Source organism: Peromyscus californicus, unplaced genomic scaffold, assembly GCF_007827085.1.
Source record: "Peromyscus californicus insignis strain IS unplaced genomic scaffold, ASM782708v3 Scaffold_6__1_contigs__length_162567912, whole genome shotgun sequence".
Classification (NCBI taxonomy): domain Eukaryota; kingdom Metazoa; phylum Chordata; class Mammalia; order Rodentia; family Cricetidae; genus Peromyscus; species Peromyscus californicus.
The window spans coordinates 9,855,445-9,876,367 of NW_026294584.1; the positions used below are offsets into that span (position 1 = coordinate 9,855,445).

At 39.1% G+C, this 20,923-nt stretch overlaps 1 protein-coding gene across 2 annotated transcripts in view; it reads right to left on the reverse strand.

Annotated features, from left to right (window-relative positions):
• Window positions 1–20,923, reverse strand: part of Sema3a (semaphorin 3A) — a 479,305-nt gene that overhangs the window by 206,536 nt on the left and 251,846 nt on the right. Inside the window, exons 1-2 of one of the 2 annotated variants that reach the window (XM_052720981.1) lie at window positions 8,768–8,873; window positions 7,880–8,073 (exon numbers count right to left, since the gene is read on the reverse strand). In XM_052720981.1, coding sequence (XP_052576941.1) covers window positions 7,880–7,991 — 112 coding nt within the window. In that variant the 5' untranslated portion in view covers window positions 7,992–8,073; window positions 8,768–8,873. Of the gene's footprint in view, window positions 1–7,879; window positions 8,074–8,767; window positions 8,874–20,923 lie in introns of those variants that run through there. The other variant, XM_052720980.1, reaches the window with a different exon arrangement.

Here is a 20,923-nt window from a genome sequence, read left to right on the forward strand (position 1 = left end):
GCCCCATGTGGATGATTAAAAACAATCTCATGAACTGCTCTATGATTATATTCCTAACCCCTTTTGGAGGAGTGATTTGTGCATAAATGCTCAACATAATAGAGAGGAAAGAAGAGCTACTTTTCGTTACCTTAGCCACAGTTTGGTGTGAGATTTCTCACTCTCTCCCTCTTTCTCCCTGCCTCTGTTTCTCACTCCCCCCTTCCCTTCTTCCTGTTCCCTTTGTCTCCTGTGTGTGCTACAAGGGAACAAGGAAAATCAAAGTATTTGTACAAATGAGTGACAGAACTCTTCAGTCTGGTTGCTAGAGTCTTCCCACATAGTCTTGCTCTATATTTTCCATCTCTGAGCTGTAGATGACAAATGACCGGGTACTTATTGGTGTGGTTCTAGAACAAGCTTGTCTTGCAAGGAGCTACTATTTCTGGAGATGGTCTGTTCTCTCGTTTCCCAACCTCAATGTCCCTGGTGCCCAATTTACTCCAGACGCTAGCTCAACACTTGCTTCTTCTATAATGCCATTTTTCTAGTTTCATTTCTGTTGGTGTGATAAAAACAAACTGGGGTAAAAAAGCAATTTAGAAGAGGAAGGAATTTATTTCACCTTATAATTTCATGTTATAGTCCATTACTTTGGGGGAAATGAGACAGGGAATTCAAACAGTCATATAACATCCACAGTCAAGAGTCAAAAGAAATTAATGCATACATGCTCACTTGCTTCCTTGCTAGTTCTGCTCAATTCAATTTCTTCTACCTTATGTAGTTTAGGATCCCTTGCCTATGTAATGGTGCTACCCACAGTGAGCTGGGTCTTCCCACATCAATTAACCTAATTAAGAGAATCCTTAGATATAGACATGTCCATAGGCCAATCCAATGTAGGCAGTCCCTTTTAAATCCCAGAACTTGGGAGGCAGAGGTAGGCACATCTCTGAGTTCGAGGTCAATCTGGTCTACAGAGCTTGTTCCAGGACGGCCAAGTTACACAGAGAAACCTTGTCTCAAAAAACCAAAAAGACTCTTCCCCAGAGAGCATAGGTTGTTTGTATTTAACAATTAAAACTCACCATCACCGCCATATTATTCAACTCACCAATTCACATTCCTTGTATATACCAAAGGAATTTACATTTTCTCAAGTCATAGTTCAGATCAGACAACAAAGGGTGACAAATAATGTACAAAATCAATCACAGCGAGTGACTCTGTTCTAACCTCAGAACAGATAAAAATGCCAACTAATAATATCTAGCCTTGCAAATGTCATAATATGGCACAACCAAGATGATTCATGTAAGCACTTTCGCAGAAATAAACACTCATTTGACATATTCAGTAGCATTTCTTTAGTTTGGTTAGGAACACTCAAGTGGGTCATGTTGCCGTTCATCTACAGACAAATTTGTGATTGTAGCTATATGTTATCCCTGTAAAGTTTGGTCAACACTGTTTCCCATGCCCCACTTAAGCACAGGACACCTAAAGACACAGGTTTAGTGACTCATTCAAAAGATGACAAGGCTCACTTAGTGATCCTTCTCTGCTTTACACTAAGATTGTAGAAAATAGAAGGAGCTAATCATTCTTTATATTTATCAACAGAGTTTTATTTTTGCTTATCTTCCTTTCCCTAGTTCAAGTATAAATTGTGTATTTTCTTATCCTGGGTTTGACAAAGTCCAGCTTTGTTACTGTTTGGGAATAGTGTGTGAATTCCCTATTTATACAGATGTTTATGTCTTGGCAATAGAAAGAGATAGTAGCTGGAGACATTCAGACTTATTTGTTTTAGTTAGAATTACCAGTTCTTCCATATGCTTGATCATAACAATAGATGAGAACAGTAAAATGTAAAGGAGTCATTACTTTAAAACTAAAATGGAGTTCTCTAAACATTAGTTTATAGTCTCAGCTAGTTATTTCCTAATTATAAATGATAAGCCATAATGTGTCTTAGGCAGGCTCATTCTTTCTAATAAGCACATTTTATGATTCAAGTAATATGTACATTTGTAAATTGTATACACACACACACACACACACACACACACACACACACACACAAAAACCCTGCCCTACACTAATCTTTTCGTCTGGTATCACTATTTCCCTCTTTAGGTTGTTTATCTATGGATAATTTCATATTTCATGGATACATTTTTGTATAATTCTCATTTAAAATGAAATGCACTAATTTCTTCCTTACTTACAGCCACTCATTTCTATGAGGGGAAAAGTGCTAATAAGTTCACCCTGAAGAGCACATCAGATCCTTACTAATTTCTATCATCAGCGAAGCTCCTGTTTAGTTCATGCTCCATGTCATGACTCTTGTGTTAGCTGATCCAGGCTTGGTCTTTCCACTGTTACTCTGTGTTATTTATCTTAGCAGCCTGCCTATTTCAAACTAATGAGGGAGCTGTCACAAATTGCTACTGCCACCTATTAGTGGGAGCCTAGAACTGCAAATCCTGCTAGTTCCTTTATGTAGGACCCTAGAAGTCAGGAAGGGCTAAAGGCCATCTAGATTCTCACTTGTTCTAACTTTTGTTTACAACTACTAGTTGATCTTTTGAAATGACCTTTAATGTAAGCATTACACTCAGTAGCGTTGACATAGTTTTTTAGGCTTACATATACGTTGGTGGGTATGGATCACATGACTATAGATTTCTTTCATAAAGTTTGGTAAGTGTAATTATGTATATAACTTGTCAAGATGTAGTATGAGGGCTCAATAAATTAAAATTTTTAGGTAATGATCACTCTGAAATTTCTTTTCATAGTGTTAGCTTCAGAAGAATTAAATAAATTTAAGTTGAAATTTGTTTAAGAAAATCTTGAATTTTGACTTAAAAAAACTCTGAAACCGTGATGCATGAAGGTTTAAATGAGAAAATCGGGATAAGAAGTTAAACCACAAATCTTCTCATCTTTAAAGTTTATGAAAATGTTAAATAATAGGACTTTTAAGCACACATCTGGAAATATGATACAAAATTTTTTCTATAAGACAATCATATACTCACAATAATGATGTCTACAGTAACAGTTTAAAAGTTGTTTTTGTCAATAGGGATGGATGTAATCACTTCATTCAGTTCCTTTCAAATTTATCCCTGAATGACTGCATATTTCTTAAATATATGTGGTAAGTGCAATTGATCCTAAATCACACTGTTTGTCAATTATACTGTAATTCTCAAATATCAGAATAAAAGATATTTTATTTGTCTATTTAGTTCACTAAATTGCTAAGATGCCCTATTGTTGACGCCTGTAGTGCCTTGAAGAGCTTCCCATGATGACAGAAGTCTGAAATCACAATGTGAAATCATTCAGACTTCAGGCTTAATGATTACAAGTGTTAGGTTAGAAGGCTTCCATGAAATGATTTCACAGTCCCAGTGGTTTCCTGTTTCCTACAGTCTGGACTGTATATTCTGTCACTTCAAAGGTCAAGTTGCTTGGCAGCTTTAGCAGAAGGGCCACAAACTGGAGACTTTCAGGAGCCTTCATTTGACATCACCAGAGTTGAATGACAAGAGATGTCTGTGCCTTATAACATTTTCACCTCTCATGATTTTGTCAGAACATACCTCTTGAATTGATGTGTCAAAAATCTAGTTCTCATCACCTTAAATTCAAAACTTCAGAACCAAAATATGATTTGAAAGCAAATAAAATCTGGTGAGAAAAGATTGTTTTAAGTAAGACTGATTAAGTCAAAGACCTAGTAACATGCAGTGACAATTTGAGAAAACTGTAAAAAGAATTTATAACTGTGATTCTGTGCATTTGTGTGTGCCTGAGTATTGTGAATGCACAGTTCTAGATATATTTTACCCGTGAAGGGGTTATTAGTGTAAGCTAAATCTTATACCATGTTATTATGTATTTAAGAGCTTCTTGAAACATTTTAATAGGATTTAGAAGGTCACATCTTACATACATATATATATATATATCTAATACAGTGGTTTTCAACCTTTTTAATGCTATGACCCTTTAATATAATTCCACATGTAATGGTGAACCCCAATCATAAAATTATTTTGTTTCTATTTCATAACTGTAATTTTACTACTGTTATGAATCATAATGTGAATATCTGATATGCAGGATATCTGATATGTGAAGCTCAAAGGAATCAAACCCACAGGCTGAGAACTACAATATGTCATTTAAAATAATTTTTATCACCAAAATTTAAAATTTTTCATACTGTTGATTATTTATTCAACTATATGCATTAATATTGGATATGAAGGTTTATTTGTAATAATGACATATTTATAGAAGTAGCCACACATATATGTCATATATTAATATTTCTATGGTAAATGTTTTTTTAACTGCATCATAGAAAGAGGTAAAGTTATATAAGCCAGCAACCATATTAATTTATTTTAAGGAATCATAATATATGGAGCAAAAGATACAGCAACTTTTGAACATTTTATTTAAATTTTGATTAGTGAAATTGACTTCTAATATCATAAGATATATACAAATTTTGATTTAATAGGTAATTTCATTTTCCCAATAATGAAACAACTTGATTCTGGGACGAGAAAAAAGTAAGCAGATAAGGAAAAAGCCTTTGAAATGCCCACTCTTGTACTTAAGTGCTGTTGACTAAGTCTTCCCTATGAATGGAAGGTTAAAATCATTGATTTAACCTCTGAATTCACTGGACACTGACATACTGATCTTTGCATGTGTCTTTGATTTCTTCTAAATCTCAGGCACATTGTGTACTGGAAAAATCCATTACATTGAGTGATGGAACATTTGTTACTTGTTTAAAACTCCCAATTTTTTTCCTTCTTCTTGTAATTCACACAGGTTTTTCTGAAGATTTCATTGTACCACACTTCCCAGATGAAAGATCATATGATTGCTTAGTATTTCATAATAGGAGTAAAATGTGACTAATTTTGTAGAGGAAATAAACAATTATGTACAAATTTAAAAGAGGGGGGTTTGAATATTTAGCCTCTTACTGTTGACATACTCAAGAAGGCAAAAGCATCTCTCAGTGAATGTTTCTTGAGGATAATTTCTGTGATGCTGAGATTTACAGAGTTCTCACATTTTCTTCCCCCACAAGGATTCTAAATCAGGCTGGTTCAGAGGAGAAGCCAGCATACCCCATTTTTCTAATATTATCACTTCTCCAGATGGTTCTGAAAACATCTCTTCAGCTCCCTTTTCCTAGAAAGTAGAGGTGCTGTATTAGCGAAGGAAGCACATCCACCAGAGAAGCAGCCTTGGTGCTTTTCTGCTGCCCTTTCTCCTTTAACATATCAAGTCGCTTTCATCTCCCACCAGGCAGGATGACAAGCAGAGAGCAAGCACAGTGATTGCCTGAAAATTCATCTTGGCAACCTGAGCAATGAGAGAGTTAATGGTGGATCTTTGAAGACAAGTGACCATGGGAAATTAAGCTTGGCAGGGAGTTAACTCTTCATGAGTCATGCTGCAATATTTGTAAGAGCAATGCAGCAGATATCTTAACTGTGTTTGACATCTAATTAAGATGGAAAAAAAAAGATGCAGACTTAAATCTCTCTTACAGTTAGAAGCAAAGTCTTGACAATTGATTATCAGGCATGTGCTTTGGCAAAACAAGCCTGTGTGCAGAGACACAAAGGTATTGCACACTAAGAAGATGACAGAAGAAAACCTAGTGGAACCAACCCTGCCTCTTTTTCTAGCTGTTGTCCACTTCACAGTTTGCCTTAACAAACTGCCAAGCTCTTGGTCTATCAATAGAATCGGTATAGAGCTGGGGAGGAGTTTTAGATTTAAAGGGAAGCACAGAAATTATGATGGGTGTCATAGCTAAAATCTGTAAGACTTATAGACCCAATATCACATATATCTCTTGTTAATACATACAGCCCTCATTAGACAATTTTAAACACTGTATAACAAAGAACAGGTTTAATTCAATACTATCTACATGATTTGAATGCATAGGCATGACAGGTGTCTCCTCTCTGATTGAGAATAATTATTGGCAAGGAAATGAAATTCTCACAGAGTAAAGAAGCACAATAAATTTTAATTTTATTGTACAGTTTATTCAGCAATTAGAAAGGTGTCTCTAAGACTATTAGATTCTAAATATACTTCATTATTTCAAATTTGCTAATATCAAATTATAGTATGCAGCCATTCGACATCTTAGAAATCCAAACCTGAGAATCATATTTTTGAAAACTAAAGTTGAATGTAAAACTGACAAGGAGTGTAAACTTGAATAAAATAAACTATCAATCTAAGGATACCTTGATGGTGTCCTCTCTATAATACAAACCAAAGACCAATGAAAATGTAGATTATTTTACATAATATGCAAGTAATTTCACTGTTTTTATTATGTAGAAACATAATAAAGACTTAATGAAATATGTAACAGATGTTATATGATTTTTCATTACTGATATTCTAATGCAACTGCTTATCTTGCATTAAATCTATATGTAACTAGATGCTTGATAAAATATTATACTAAAAATAATTTTCTATGTCAAAGTATTTTATCCTAAGTAAAATCCAAATACACCCATTAATAGGTGTTTCATTTTCTCATGCATAGTGTGAAAATTATGCCTGTTTCTTAATTGATCTCTCAATTCACACTAAAGCTATCAGAAAAAGTTGTCCTTTATCATGTGAAAATTAGAAATACATTTTTCTCTGTATCAGTCATGTACAAAAAGGAAATGTCTCTAGAATAGCCATGCTCTTCGTGTACCTTGTAAGCTAAATGTATAGCAGAGGTGGAAGCTACTCAGGACCCCACCCCCAATTCAAGAAATCCGAGAATCATAGGAAATCAGCACCTTGGGGAGTTAAGCTGCGAGAGTTAAAACTGTTTAATCTTAACTGCATTTAATAACAGCCACGGCAGAGAAATACTCTGTGGCACTAAAAGTTTTGTGTACACACACCACACACACACACACACACACACACACACACACACACACACTTCAAAAATTGTTTTACCATTACTTTACACATTGGTCTTTGAAATCTCTCCAAACAAATACAGAACAAATATTTTCTTTAAAATTGTCATCTGAAAACAAACACACACATGAATCTATAACAGAAAGTATCATGAGACCTCGCAGGGTTTTCTTTTATAAATTTATACTTCTTCAAAAGAAGTTCCTATAACTAGCTGTGTCACTGGAGACTAACATCTCTTTAATTCTCACTTAACCACATATGGAATTAAATAACATTATATTTCAAAGGCTAGTTTTGCACCAATTAGGGAAATAGTCTTTTCACCATCATAATACAGTGTGGAAAAACTAGCCTGTTCTCTCCAGTTTATATTCTCTTGGCAAACCATGATCTACTGCTTATGGTAAGCATCTGAGTGTCAGATTTGAACAAACTGAATATTCATGATGACGATTAACCATTTAGTGCCCACAACTCTGAAGATACTGTTCACTGTAATGGTTATTATAGGTGAGGCATGACTATCTATTAAGAAAGCATTTTTTTTGCATTAACGGTTATTTAAAAACATTTAAATAGAAGTAAAGTGAGAAGAATGAACAGCACATAGCGTGATCAGAAGGTACTCAAATCAACATGCACGGAGCAGGCACACAGCTCACTGTGATTAAATGTTCTTTGTTTGCTTTTAAGTTGTCACACATCAAACAGAAGACATGCTTTTTTTGTTGTTTAAGGGAAAGTGTTTCAATTTTCACAGAAAATTTTGACCGAATGACACAGGTTCCCCAGGTTAAACTAAAGGTTTGATGGTTAGTGTTGGGAGTTCGAGGAAAGAAAGGAGGGGGTACTACAAAGCTAGTCAAATAAAAGAAAAAGAAAGCTTTACCTTTGTACGATAATTTCAGTCTTGGCACATTGTTCTTCCCGTTTGCATAGTTTGCTCTTGCTGTAAGTAATACACCCCAGAACAGACAGGCAATCCCAGCGAACCAGCCCATGCTGCAGACGCTGGAGGTTCCTGGGCTGCTGCAGCCTTCCTTCCTGTATTGTGCGGCCAGAGAAGTTCAAACAATCTGGAAACTGGAGGTAACAGGTGATTTAGGTCAGTTTCATTCATAAATGCAGACAATCAAGACCTCATGGCAACACTAACGTCTCTTCTTCTGTAACAGTCACGGAATCACAGAAACTTCAAACCCTCCAAAAAAAAAAAAAAAAAGGAAAAGAAAAAAAAATCGAGCCAGGCACCGGATAATGAGGCACAACTGTTGTGTGGAAGGAAGAAAAAAAATTAACAAGGGCTGCGGTAGTGGCGCTTAAGAAGCAGTTCCTTTTATCTCCGCTCCGCTGATAGCCGGTGGCAGACTCTAATCCTGCTCGCTCTCTCTGCTTCTTTCGGCTCCGGCTCCGAGGAAGCAGAATGAAAGGGAAACAGAGAAAGAGAGAGAGGAGAGGGGGAGCGAGCAGCCTTGAGCCGCGCGGACTTTTCCTGTGCACAAGCAGGGAAAGATGACACAGGATCCCGCGGACAGGTTCTCCCAACACTCACTAGCCGCGCTGACAATGGGAGAGGAGCGAGCTCAACCCACTCCCCTTCCCTCTTGTCACACAACACATGCAAAAAACATCTCGCAGAGATTAGAGCCGGGAGCAGAACCCTCCGGCGTGCCTGGGAGAGGCATGGGGCTATAAATTTACCTCCCGAGGCAAGCGTTGTTTTATAGCCATTTTGGGGAGCAATTGTGATTCAAAAAAAATTGATTTGGCTACCTACAGAATTTACAGTCCATGCTCATTATACAGCCCCGCTGAACTTGTGCAGTGTGTGTGTGTGTGTGTGAGTGTGTGTGTGTGTGTGTGTGTGTGTGTGTGTGTCCCTCTCATCAGTGTAACTTTAACCACGGAAGGTTTTAAAGCCTCCTTAGAGATTATTCCCGCCTCCACACAGCCCCCCTTGGGTTCAGCCACCCCCTTCCCCTGTTCTACAACAAGTGTAGTGAAGAAATTCCTTGGAAAGCCCATATAAACGATCAGTTCAAGACAAATACAGGTCCTCTGAGAATTATAAATTACAACAGGGGATTCGCAAAAGAATACTCCAAATTTAAAAGTGCCGGTGGATTTGCAGCTCCTGGAGGCAGGGGCTGACTCTTGCAACGCAATGCAACGCACCACCTCTCATTAATTAGATCCACTCCCTAGTGCTGGCCTCAAGGGCAGAGGGAAACAACAAAGTTCACAAAAGTCCCTGCTGAGTGTCAAGGGCCGGAATTAAAAGGAAAGTGTGTTCTTGTGTCTTCATGAGCTGGTGAGGGGTAACTCAGTTGTTTGTGGGACACAATCATGTGTTCAGAGTCCTTGTTGAACCTCATTAATTCTCTGCCATATAGGCATGCTGTCTGTGGGTTCTAAATCTTCTCTTTTACTTTTATTTCAAGATTCCTGAAATCTAATGGTGTTATAGGACTTGGGTAAGACTTGTATAAAAGCTGTAAGAGAGCATCCTCTACATTTCCTGTAACCTCTGCTCTCTTTCTACCACTGCCTCTAAACACTTGAAGTCCAGAGGAAAATTCCTCTTGATGATACAAATGTTCCTGGGAAGAAAAGAGAAGGCTAGTCTCACAATTAAAAACACAAACACTATTGAAAGTGCTCATAAAAGTTATCTAAGCACTGCCATGATAACTCTCATACTGTCTATAGACAGCATTCTTCCCCTGACCTCTGTGTGAATGTAGAGTCAGGAGGATGTAAGGGGGAGGGGGAGGGGGAGAGGGAGGGGGAGGGGGAGGGGGAGAGACCGTGCTACACTAGATTGATTTGTCAGCTCCCGAAAGCCTATTGATCAGTTAGCATTGTTAAGAATATAAACTCCAAAATCATGTTGATTTTTGTGATCCCACCCTTGTTACCCTGAGCACTTTTCACGCTTTAGGCAGAGGATTAAGGGTACAAATGACAAGAGGCTTTCTGTCTGCCTCTATAGACACTCATCCTGCAAAGGAATTCAGGCCACTTTGGGATTATCCAGAGGATTCCAATAGTGAATTATCCCATCCAAACACCACTGTTATTACTTTAAAGCATTTCACCTTGCTACTTCATGTATTTTTTAATGCATTAAGATATTTCTAACATGTTTCTTGTGTAAGGCAGGAAGGTAAGTTTATCCTTGTCGACACAGAACAGATAAATTAAAGTGCATCCATTTTGCCTGCTAAAACTCCAATTTTGCAAATGTTTGTGTGTTCCATGAAAACTAAAAGAAGAGTAAGGAAGATTCAATGAAAAAAAAGGCCAGATTGATTGTAAAGAAAGAACATTTCACCTAGAATTTGAACAATAAAATAGGAGAGCATTGTGGAATTATACAAAGCTAATAATTAAGACTAAAGTTGATGTCTGGAATTTGATACACAAGTAAGTTCATATTTACAAACACCCCTATTCTTAGAACTTTGATACAATTAACTTTGAAAAACATAAAAACCTTTGGGTCCTAGCTTTCTGCTCTGATCTCACCTGACTTTGGCAAGATTAATTGCAGTTGTCTTCATTTGTGTTTTTTTATACATTTCCCTCCTGCCCAGAGATAATTCTGTTTAAGCCCCTTTCTTAGCTGAAGTCTACCTGCATAGGACTTTGTCAGACCCAGAAGGATTTAGCTGCAGGTGTGACAATGTAGATTTTGATTCACTCCTCCAACAGGACTTGTAGCCTCAGGCATGACTTGATGGAACCTGCTGCACGTGCCGCCAGAACCTGGATTGTTCTGTATGTACTGCTGCAGCTAAGTCAGTACTATGTTGGTCTTCTAATAGTGAATCTTAAAGTGTGATAAAGTCCTCTGCATTTCCTTCAAAAGCATGCCGTTTCGGCTTGCACTTCACCCTATAGCCTATGTCTTGTACCACAATTCTATTTGCAACTGAGTTCCTAAAACTGCTAACAGTTCAGGTTTTCCGGTGTAACTTCGGCCCCTGTCCATCTGACACATGCTTCCTAGGATGATGTTCCTGTGCTTATTTTGACAAGCAACTCAGCAGCTCTTTGCTTCACCCCATTCCACACTGAGAAAGACTACGAAGAATGACAATTTTCCGGGTGTTGTACTTGATTTTCCAGAGAAACAGTACTTCCAACTTCACAACAAGTTAGGTAACTTTTTTTTTTTTCCATTAAAGACTCAGATAGTTGCAGAGGTTACTTGTTAAAGTATTTCTTTTGTGAAGAGATTTTATTTATTTATTTCATTTACTTATTTATTCATTTTTAGGTAAAAACTAATGTGTCTATTTTGAAGGGGCCACTTCGAAATGGATAAAATACACTTGAAGTTAGGATGGACTTGATGGAAAAAGTGAACTTAGAGTCTCATTTCATCTTGATTACTACAACTCCCTCAAAATGTGCTCACTACCGGAAATTAGTGATTTCTTTAAGGGAAATTACTTAACTAGGGAATTCTTTAAAAGTTAGATTTTCTAACAAGACTAAAAAAATAGCCAAACACACAAACAAATTTAACTTTTCTTCCCAAAGTGGTTTTGATTGGGTTATATTTTTGTTAAAATAGTTAGCATCTGCTCTTTTCTTTTTTGTTTTCCTTCAAGAGATTGTTTCATTAAGTCATCGAGAATCTTGTGATCATCAAAGTCGTAGGAAGAGCCGTAGTTAAACACTGCCCTCCTCATTCTCACTTTGGAATTTATTTTTAATGAATAATTTTTTTTCAGAACTGGGAATTTGAACTTTTCTTTTTTCAAAAACAATTGTGTGGGTGAAAAAATGCTTTAGAAAATCAGAAAGTATCCTAATATTTGGGATGTTTCTCAAACTAAATATTTGATGTATTGTATGTTCTGCTCAAAACTGCTCATTACTTAAGAATAACTACAGTCATGGATGGGAACCAAGGGTGGCAGGTTAAAAGCAATGTCTCAGAAATGAAGTTACGCTTTGCATAATCTGACCCTTATGAGTGCTTTTAGCATAAGCAATATGCAGAAGCATGAGATGGGAGAAGGAATTGGTAAAACGCAAAGGGAATTCAGTTCTAGAGGCATTAACTCCGCCCTCCCCTCTAATGCCCTGGGAATACAGAGCAGGAAAATAAGCTTGTCTTTGCTCTGTGTTGAATTTGTGACATGTTGAAAAAGCACTAATTTTGCAAGTGAACTGAAGTTATAAATATTAAATCATTGCAGGAGGAGATGAGAAACTGACCAAAGAACCACATTAATTGTCACTATAGATTATAAGAAAATCCCAATAATTAAAGCTGTCAAAAGTCACAGGGGAAATGTGTACTGGTGACCATCTCTCTCCTTGAGAGGTTGTTTAGTGGAGCTAGCAGGTGGGTTTTGTTAGCTTAGTTAGTATGTTTGAGTGGGGACGGAAGAGGTGGCTAGAAAAATAAGCTGAAGTTATGGTTTATGTTGAAATTGCCCAAAGTGTCTAAACCTAGTTCTAGAAAAATGTTTTGATTGTTTGTTCTGTTTTTGAAGAACATTTTTTTCATTTCCATAGTCTCTTTTATTTTATCATCTTAACCCATCACATATTAGCATTCCAAAACTACTGAAAAATGGCATTTCTTTTAACCATTTCAGTCTGTGCCTGGAGCTTGCCATTCCTCTTGCCTCTTTGCTAGACCGTCTGCTAAATTAACAAAGTGTTTTCTAATATGAGCATAGAAAAGGCAACCAGACACTGCAAATACCTGTTGGTGGTGGTTTTAGTGACTGTCTCCACCTCCACTGAAAGGGAACAAGAAAGTTTTCAAGGGAGACAAAAATCCCATTGTTAATAGTGATTAGCAGAGGCTCTGCAGTGAGCTGGAAGAGAGATGGCCTCTGCAGAATCTAAATGCAACAGCAGGTTGGCCCCTGAGAGATTTAGCATACGAAGTTATTAGCTGTTTCCTTCCAGTAGAGACACATCACACACATGCTCGCTGAATAAATAAATAACTAAATCTCCTGGAACATACAAAGTGTGGAGGCTGGTGATGCTTCACAAAAGGTGACCACATTTGACCCATGCAAAGGAGAGGCAGTTTCTCTGTCAAGCTCTGAACAGAATGTTAGACCTCAGATGTGAACCTGCTACAGTCTTCATTCGGGGGAGAGGGGTTTCAGTGTTTTTCAGTACTTTGAGATTGATAAGGACAGGGAAACAGAAACTCGTAAACAGATTCAAAACTTCACAGAAAGGAAAGTTTGTTATAACAGCAAAATCAACTGTTTTGGTGACAGTGATTCCAACACTGTCATGTAATCGACTTTGCAGGGTCACAGAATTCCCCAAATTGAAATAGGTGAAAAGGAAAAGGTTATGTAAGCCTATCCTTTTCTATTGCATAGTGTCTCCAATAGCAAATACCTTCTGACCTGGCCCTGGCTTCTCGTCATGTTATTTTTTTTTCTTTTGTGCTATGGGGCAGAGTTATAACCCAGGTTTCTGTCTCTGCCTTGCCTACAACAGCAGCTGCCAGCTTATGGGAAAGATTAGAAAGCACCTTGTTTATTAGTTAACAGTGTTTTTTATTATTCACAAGGATTTGTGAAGAAAATTCAGTTTCCCATTTTTCTTTCATGGGTATCCATAAAATTAAGCCCTGAAAAAAAACATTTGTCATGACTTCAAGTATAGGCAGGATAAGCAGACAAGGAGAATTCTGGGAAGAGGAAGGTTGAGTCAGGAGATGCCAGCCCACCGTCTAGAGAGCAGCATGTAATGGTACATAGGTAAAGCCACGGAAAATGTGGCAACATATAGATTAACAGAAATGGGCTGAGTTTAAGTGTAAGAGCTAGTCAGTAGTAAGGCTGAGCTAATTGCCAAGCATTTTTAATATAAGCCTCTGTGTGTTTACTTGGGGGACGTGAGTGGGAGAGATTTGTCCCGATGACCACCCGCCGGCTGGGACACAGGAAAACTTCCAACTACACACTACAACCCTTTAACATAGTTCTTCATGTTGTGGAGATCTCCAACCATAAAATTATTCTCATTGCTACTTAGTAACTGTAATTTTAGTACTGTAATGAATCATAATGTAAATACTTCTAGAGACAGAGGGTTGTTTGAGGGCTTATGACCCACAGGTTGAAAAACAACTGTTTTCAATGCTAGTAAAGTAATTGTTTCATAGTCCAGTCAGATATGGTTGGTATCCCCTTTAGATCATAGAAAACTTCATTGTGTCATTACTATTATTACTATTATTACTTTCCTACAATTATGTATCTTTTAAGTGAAAGACCTCTCTTTAGACTTACTATACTTTGTAAAATATCACAATATGTTGCTAATAGATATGTTACTCAAAATGAGTGTTTTATAAATTTTCTTAAAGTATAGTGTTCACATGTATGAATCAGCTTTCAGTTTATTTTTTAACAAAAAAAATGTAATAAGATAACCCCACCACACACACACACACACAAATTACAACAAAGTTAGACAAGGCAAAACAACAGAAGGAAAAGAGCCCTGAGAGAAGGCACAGGAACCAGAGACCCACTTGTTCACATGCTCTGGAGTACCATAAAATTACTAAACTGAAAGCTATAATACACATGCAAAGGACCTGGTACAGACCCACACAGGTCCTGGGCTGCTTCAGTCTCGGCCTTGCTCATTTGATTTAGAGGGTCCTATTCTCCTGGTATACTTAAGGCCCACTTCATGAAAAGGAACCCATACCCAACACTGCTTGCATGACCAAGAGCCAGAGACTAGACAGCCCAGAGATCTAGAGTAAAACAAATACTACTGGTCTGAAAAAAAAAGAAAGAAAAGTATAAAAGTGACTCCTAATGATATTCTGCTCTACTCAAAGATCAGTGCCTTATTCAGTCATCATCAGAGAGGCTTCTTCCTACAACAGATGGAAACAGATGCAGAGACCCACAGCCAGACATTACACAGAGATATTCGGAACACATAGCTCTAAGTGATTTATCTCCATCAAATCCTTTCCCTCAGAGCTCAGGGACCCCATAGATTTGGAGGTGGGAAGAGCATAAAAGACAGAGGGGGATGGAGCTCTTTAGTTTATTCTCATTATTATTTTAAACTAAGAATGTGCCTAAAGATTTAATTCAGTTGATAAACTGTCAACCTACCATGCATGAAGTCTGGAGTTCAAACCCCAGCACCACATAAGCGGGTGGTACTGGGTGTGGTAGCACAGGCCTATTATCCTAGAGCTTAGGAAGTGGATGCAGAAGTACAAGGTCATCTTTCACTGTATAGAAAGTATCAGGCCATCTTGGAAGGGCTACATGAGATCCTTTCTCAAAGGAACTAGTAAATTTAAGAATGATGCTAACACAACTCTCTAAAAAGGGGATACTGCAAATTGTGCAAATATATGTCTTGAAACACTTAGGTTTTAATCAGAAGATCACGATTTCTAACAAAATAATATAAATTTAAATTTGCTTAGAAATGTACTATTCTTCCTGTTCCATCATGGATGTCAAATCAGATAATGTTTGTCATCACCAAATATAAGGACAGCCATGAATCTCTACATAGTTTCTTCTTACAGACAAGGTGCAGTATGACTGCACTCATAGCCTGTGTACAAGGGGTAGGGTATGATACGGAGACTAGGAAGAGAAAGCATGTTTCTGAACTGGCCTTTTACAAATAATTCTTGAGAATTATTGTAGTGGGAACCACAGAGTTTATTGAAATGAGGAAAGATCTTGGCTGTTATTAACTTTATGGTCTGAAAACATGTCCTTTGCTTGTTGCATTTTAGAGTTTTAAAGGCAAAAGAATTTGCACATCATGTACAATCTACTTGACCATAAAGGATAAGATGATGTAAATTAAAATGTGCTAGGGGAGCAGTGAGCCCAGAAACGATGACCTAGACAAGCAAGAATGAGGTTGCCTTTGCTAACCAGCCTTACAACTAACTGCAGGCAGCTACAGTTTAAAGGAGAATGACATTTTACCACTCAACAAATTGCTGGTGACTCACTTGGCCAGATGTGGATGTGAGATCCGCCACTTTTCACAGCTTGTACAGTATAGTAGAGAAGGGCATTTCTTTTGTTAAGTTAAGCCTTAAACTGCTAGAAGACCCATTACTACTACTGACTACATCATCAGTGTGTGAGTGGGTCTTAATAACCTACGTTACAAGCCTCATGAGCTAGTGTCATTTATGTTTCAGGGGAAATTATTTTCCCAGATAAGTGCCATACTTAACTTTAGGAAGCAGAGAGGTTAGGGTCAACGGGTGAAACACCTGTGCAATTATTAAGGGGCTATCTCCTGCTACTATTTATATTTTATGTCATTACATCTCACAGGTCAACAGCTCTCTTTAGTGTTTTAACTGTTCAACATGTTTTGTTTCACGCTGTTTTCAGAGCTCTAGGGAACCCTGATTGGCCGGTAAATAAGTTGATTTTCCATCCTGGTGGAATTTGTGTTGTAATAGCTCCAACAGGAGTCCTTCCATTTTCCATTCAGTATTCTCTTTAAACACATGGGCAGAATACAAGACGATGCTTAACACCGTGTTATCAGTTTATCACAAAGTGTCACTTTAAATCACAGGATGAACGTTACAGATCTCTGGACTTATATAGTAATTCATGGTGACTTTTAACTTTTTGTTAATAATTATTATAATTCCTAAAAATAGAACAAAGTATGGCCATATGTTTGTTGCCTTCTGAATAAAATTATAATTTATGGCTAAGAACAGTCCATAACAAGGCTTTCTAAAATGACTAATGGACCCCTTTATGCATCTTTACAAACACCATGTTTTGAATGTGAATTCAGTGAATGTGAAAAGCTGCTTCACTTCCATCTAAACTGAGTCTATCAGAAAGAGGCTCAAATGTCACTAATTATTTTATAGGAATAATCATGTTGAAGCTTTAAACAAGCAAAAGCTTTAGTATACTTTAGGACTGGCTTGCCAGGATGAAAATAAAACCCTTCTGCTAAAGTAGAGCTGATTGAGTTACATTTAACAGGATGCAGGACATGGCGCTTGAGCTATCTAATGGTGGTGGGCTGTTTGCCACCCCAGAAGCAAGATCATGTTTCCTCTGCCCCATGCAATTTCAGAAAGCTTTCACAAAAATTGCATGATTGACACTATGGCATTCTTCCCATCCTGATTTATTTGAATGTTAATATCACCATGATAAATGTACACTGTCAAAGTATTAGAAAAGAAAGTAAAATAAGCCAACCTTTCACTTTGGTGAGTCTTAAAAAGCTTAGTATATACTATAGGAGCTAAGATGGCCTTTTATTTACACTAACGGTTTTTCTATGATTGCTGTCTAGTATTTTCTGTTTTCATTAAATGCGTTTGAAATACATTCTACAGATCTTTCTTGTCTACATGTGAAAATGAGTGCCTGGGTAAAATCAAATGAAGTCATAAGATATGTTTACCAATGTAAAACATAGTAAACATGCCATGCCTCACTGTTAAATTGCAACAACTTCACTCTCCCTTTCTTTTTATGCATTTTTTTATAGTCACAGAACTATGTGCCTTGACTGTAGGTGCTGAGCCCTGAGTCTATACTGTAAGCTAAACATCTGTACTAACGTATTTTGTTTGAGGCATGCTTGGAGGTGCTTACTGTGCCAGTAAGTCTGATTTCAGGAGTTGTTTTGTCTAATGTCACAGTTATAATTACAGGTCTTCTTCAGTGGTGAGGCTCATATGAACTGCTTCCTGTGACTCCCTTGTACAAATGCTTCCACACAATAGACCTCAACAAATTTAAGTGAATGTCTTTCCAACCCTTGTTTCTGAGTGATGTAGCATTGGCAGGAAGAGGCCAAGTTGACTGTCAGATTTGCTATATTCAGACGAAGAGCCAAAACAGGAATAACAAGATTTTGAACACTTCCAAATTCTTTTCTGTCAAAACTTTGTTCAAAGTATTCAATAAGCTCCAAAATTTATTAAGACTGATCTGGAATACAAAGTATAGAATTCAGAAAACTGATCATCATTTACTTTTAGAGAAGGGTTAAAATGTGTTTATTAAAATGTTTAAACTAAAAAAGTTGTGGGGTTTTATTTTGGGATGCACAGAAAAGTGTGTAGTAGGTGTGGAAATGTCCTTAAATAATAGAATTTCATTGGGTATAGGTCTGACATAAGTGAGTTTCACTTCGCACAGTTTTTAGAACAACAAGCTAAAACTCAGGTGTTGTCAAATTTAAGAGGTAACTTCCCTTCCTGTTTAAGTAGATACAGAAAATGTGTCTCGATGCTGGGCGGTGGTGGCGCATGCCTTTAATCCCAGCACTCGGGAGGCAGAGGCAGGTGGATCTCTGTGAGTTCGAGGCCAGCCTGGTCTACAAAGCGAGTTCCAGGAAAGGCGCAAAGCTACACAGAGAAACCCTGTCTCGGAAAAAAAAAAAAAAAAAAAAATGTCTCCCTTTTCCTAAGAGGTCAGTGGGATGTTGATATAAGAGATAGATTTCCTTACAACTACTGTGCAATTAAGAACCATTGATAGGAGAGACTGAGCATGTATACTAGTTGAGGACCTTAAAATGATAACATAGTGAAGAGAATGAGGTTATGTCAGTTTTTTCTTCTCAAGTTTAGTATATGCATGTATACATAAGTACATAAGTAAACACACACACACACACACACACACACACACACACCTGTACACACATGAATGGATATTTATACTGGCATGTAGATTCTGTGCTTGTGTGCTTCTCTGTTGCTGGGATAAGATATAATGGCCAAGGTAGCTGACAGAAGGGAGAGTTCATTTGGGTTGAGGGTTCCAGAGGGATCGAAGTCTTTCGTGCTAGGCAAGCATGGCACTGAACAGACATGGCAGCTAGAGCAGGAAGCTGAGAGATCACATCTTCAAGCTCACATGTGAAGAAGAGAGAGCAAACTGAAAGTGACAGAGGGCCTTAAAGTGACACAGTCAGGATTCCATGACATATTTCCTCCAGTGAGGATGCTCTCCTTCCTCCATTGAGGATGTTCCCCTTCCTCCAGTGAGGATGATCCCCTTCCTCCAGTGAGGATGTTCTCCTTCCTCCATTGAGGATGTTCCCCTTCCTCCAGTGAGGATGCTCTCCTTCCTCCAGTGAGGATGCTCTCCTTCCTCCAGTGAGGATGCTCTCCTTCCTCCAGTGAGGATGTTCCCCTTCCTCCAGTGAGGATGTTCCCCTTCCTCCAGTGAGGATGTTCCCCTTCCTTCAGTGAGGATGTTCTCCTTCCTCCAGTGAGGATGCTCCCCTTCCTCCAGTGAGGATGTTCCCCTTCCTCCAGTGAGGATGTTCCCCTTCCTCCAGTGAGGATGTTCTCCTTCCTCCAGTGAGGATGTTCCCCTTCCTCTAGTGAGGATGTCCCCCTTCCTCCAGTGAGGATGTTCTCCTTCCTTCAGTGAGGATGTTCCCCTTCCTCCATCAAGGATGATCCCCTTCCTCCAGTGAGGATGTTCCCCTTCCTCCAGTGAGGATGTTCTCCTTCCTTCAGTGAGGATGTTCCCCTTCCTCCATCAAGGATGATCCCCTTCCTCCAGTGAGGATGTTCCCCTTCCTCCAGTGAGGATGCTCTCCTTCCTCCAGTGAGGATGATCCCCTTCCTCCAGTGAGGATGCTCTCCTTCCTCCAGTGAGGATGCTCCCCTTCCTCCAGTGAGGATGCTCTCCTTCCTCCAGTGAGGATGCTCCCCTTCCTCCAGTGAGGATGATCCCCTTCCTCCAGTGAGGATGCTCTCCTTCCTCCAGTGAGGATGTTCCCCTTCCTCCAGTGAGGATGCTCTCCTTCCTCCAGTGAGGATGCTCCCCTTCCTCCAGTGAGGATGATCCCCTTCCTCCAGTGAGGATGCTCTCCTTCCTCCAGTGAGGATGTTCCCCTTCCTCCAGTGAGGATGTTCTCCTTCCTCCAGTGAGGATGCTCTCCTTCCTTCAGTGAGGATGTTCCCCTTCCTCCATCAAGGATGATCTCCTTCCTCCATTGAGGATGTTCCCCTTCCTTCAGTGAGGATGCTCTCCTTCCTCCAGTGAGGATGCTCTCCTTCCTCCAGTGAGGATGTTCTCCTTCCTCCAGTGAGGATGTTCCCCTTCCTCCAGTGAGGATGTCCCCTTCCTCCAGTGAGGATGTTCTCCTTCCTTCAGTGAGGATGTTCCCCTTCCTCCATCAAGGATGATCCCCTTCCTCCAGTGAGGATGTTCCCCTTCCTCCAGTGAGGATGTTCTCCTTCCTCCAATGAGGATGATCCCCTTCCTCCAGTGAGGATGTTCCCCTTCCTCCAGTGAGGATGCTCCCCTTCCTCCAGTGAGGATGTTCTCCTTCCTCCAGTGAGGATGCTCCCCTTCCTCCAGTGAGGATGTTCTCCTTCCTCCATCAAGGATGTTCTCCTTCCTTCAGTGAGGATGATCTCCTTCCTCCAGTGAGGATGTTCCCCTTCCTCCAGTGAGGATGTTCCCCTTCCTCCATCAAGGATGATCTCCTTCCTTCAGTGAGGATGTTCCCCTTCCTCCAGTGAGGATGTTCCCCTTCCTCCAGTGAGGATGCTCTCCTTCCTTCAGTGAGGATGCTCTCCTTCCTCCAGTGAGGATGCTCTCCTTCCTCCAGTGAGGATGCTCTCCTTCCTCCAGTGAGGATGCTCCCCTTCCTCCAGTGAGGATGTTCCCCTTCCTCTAGTGAGGATGTTCCCCTTCCTCCAGTGAGGATGTTCCCCTTCCTCCAGTGAGGATGATCTCCTTCCTCCAGTGAGGATGTTCTCCTTCCTCCAGTGAGGATGTTCCCCTTCCTCCAGTGAGGATGATCCCCTTCCTCCAGTGAGGATGATCCCCTTCCTCCAGTGAGGATGATCCCCTTCCTCCAGTGAGGATGCTCCCCTTCCTCCAGTGAGGATGTTCTCCTTCCTTCAGTGAGG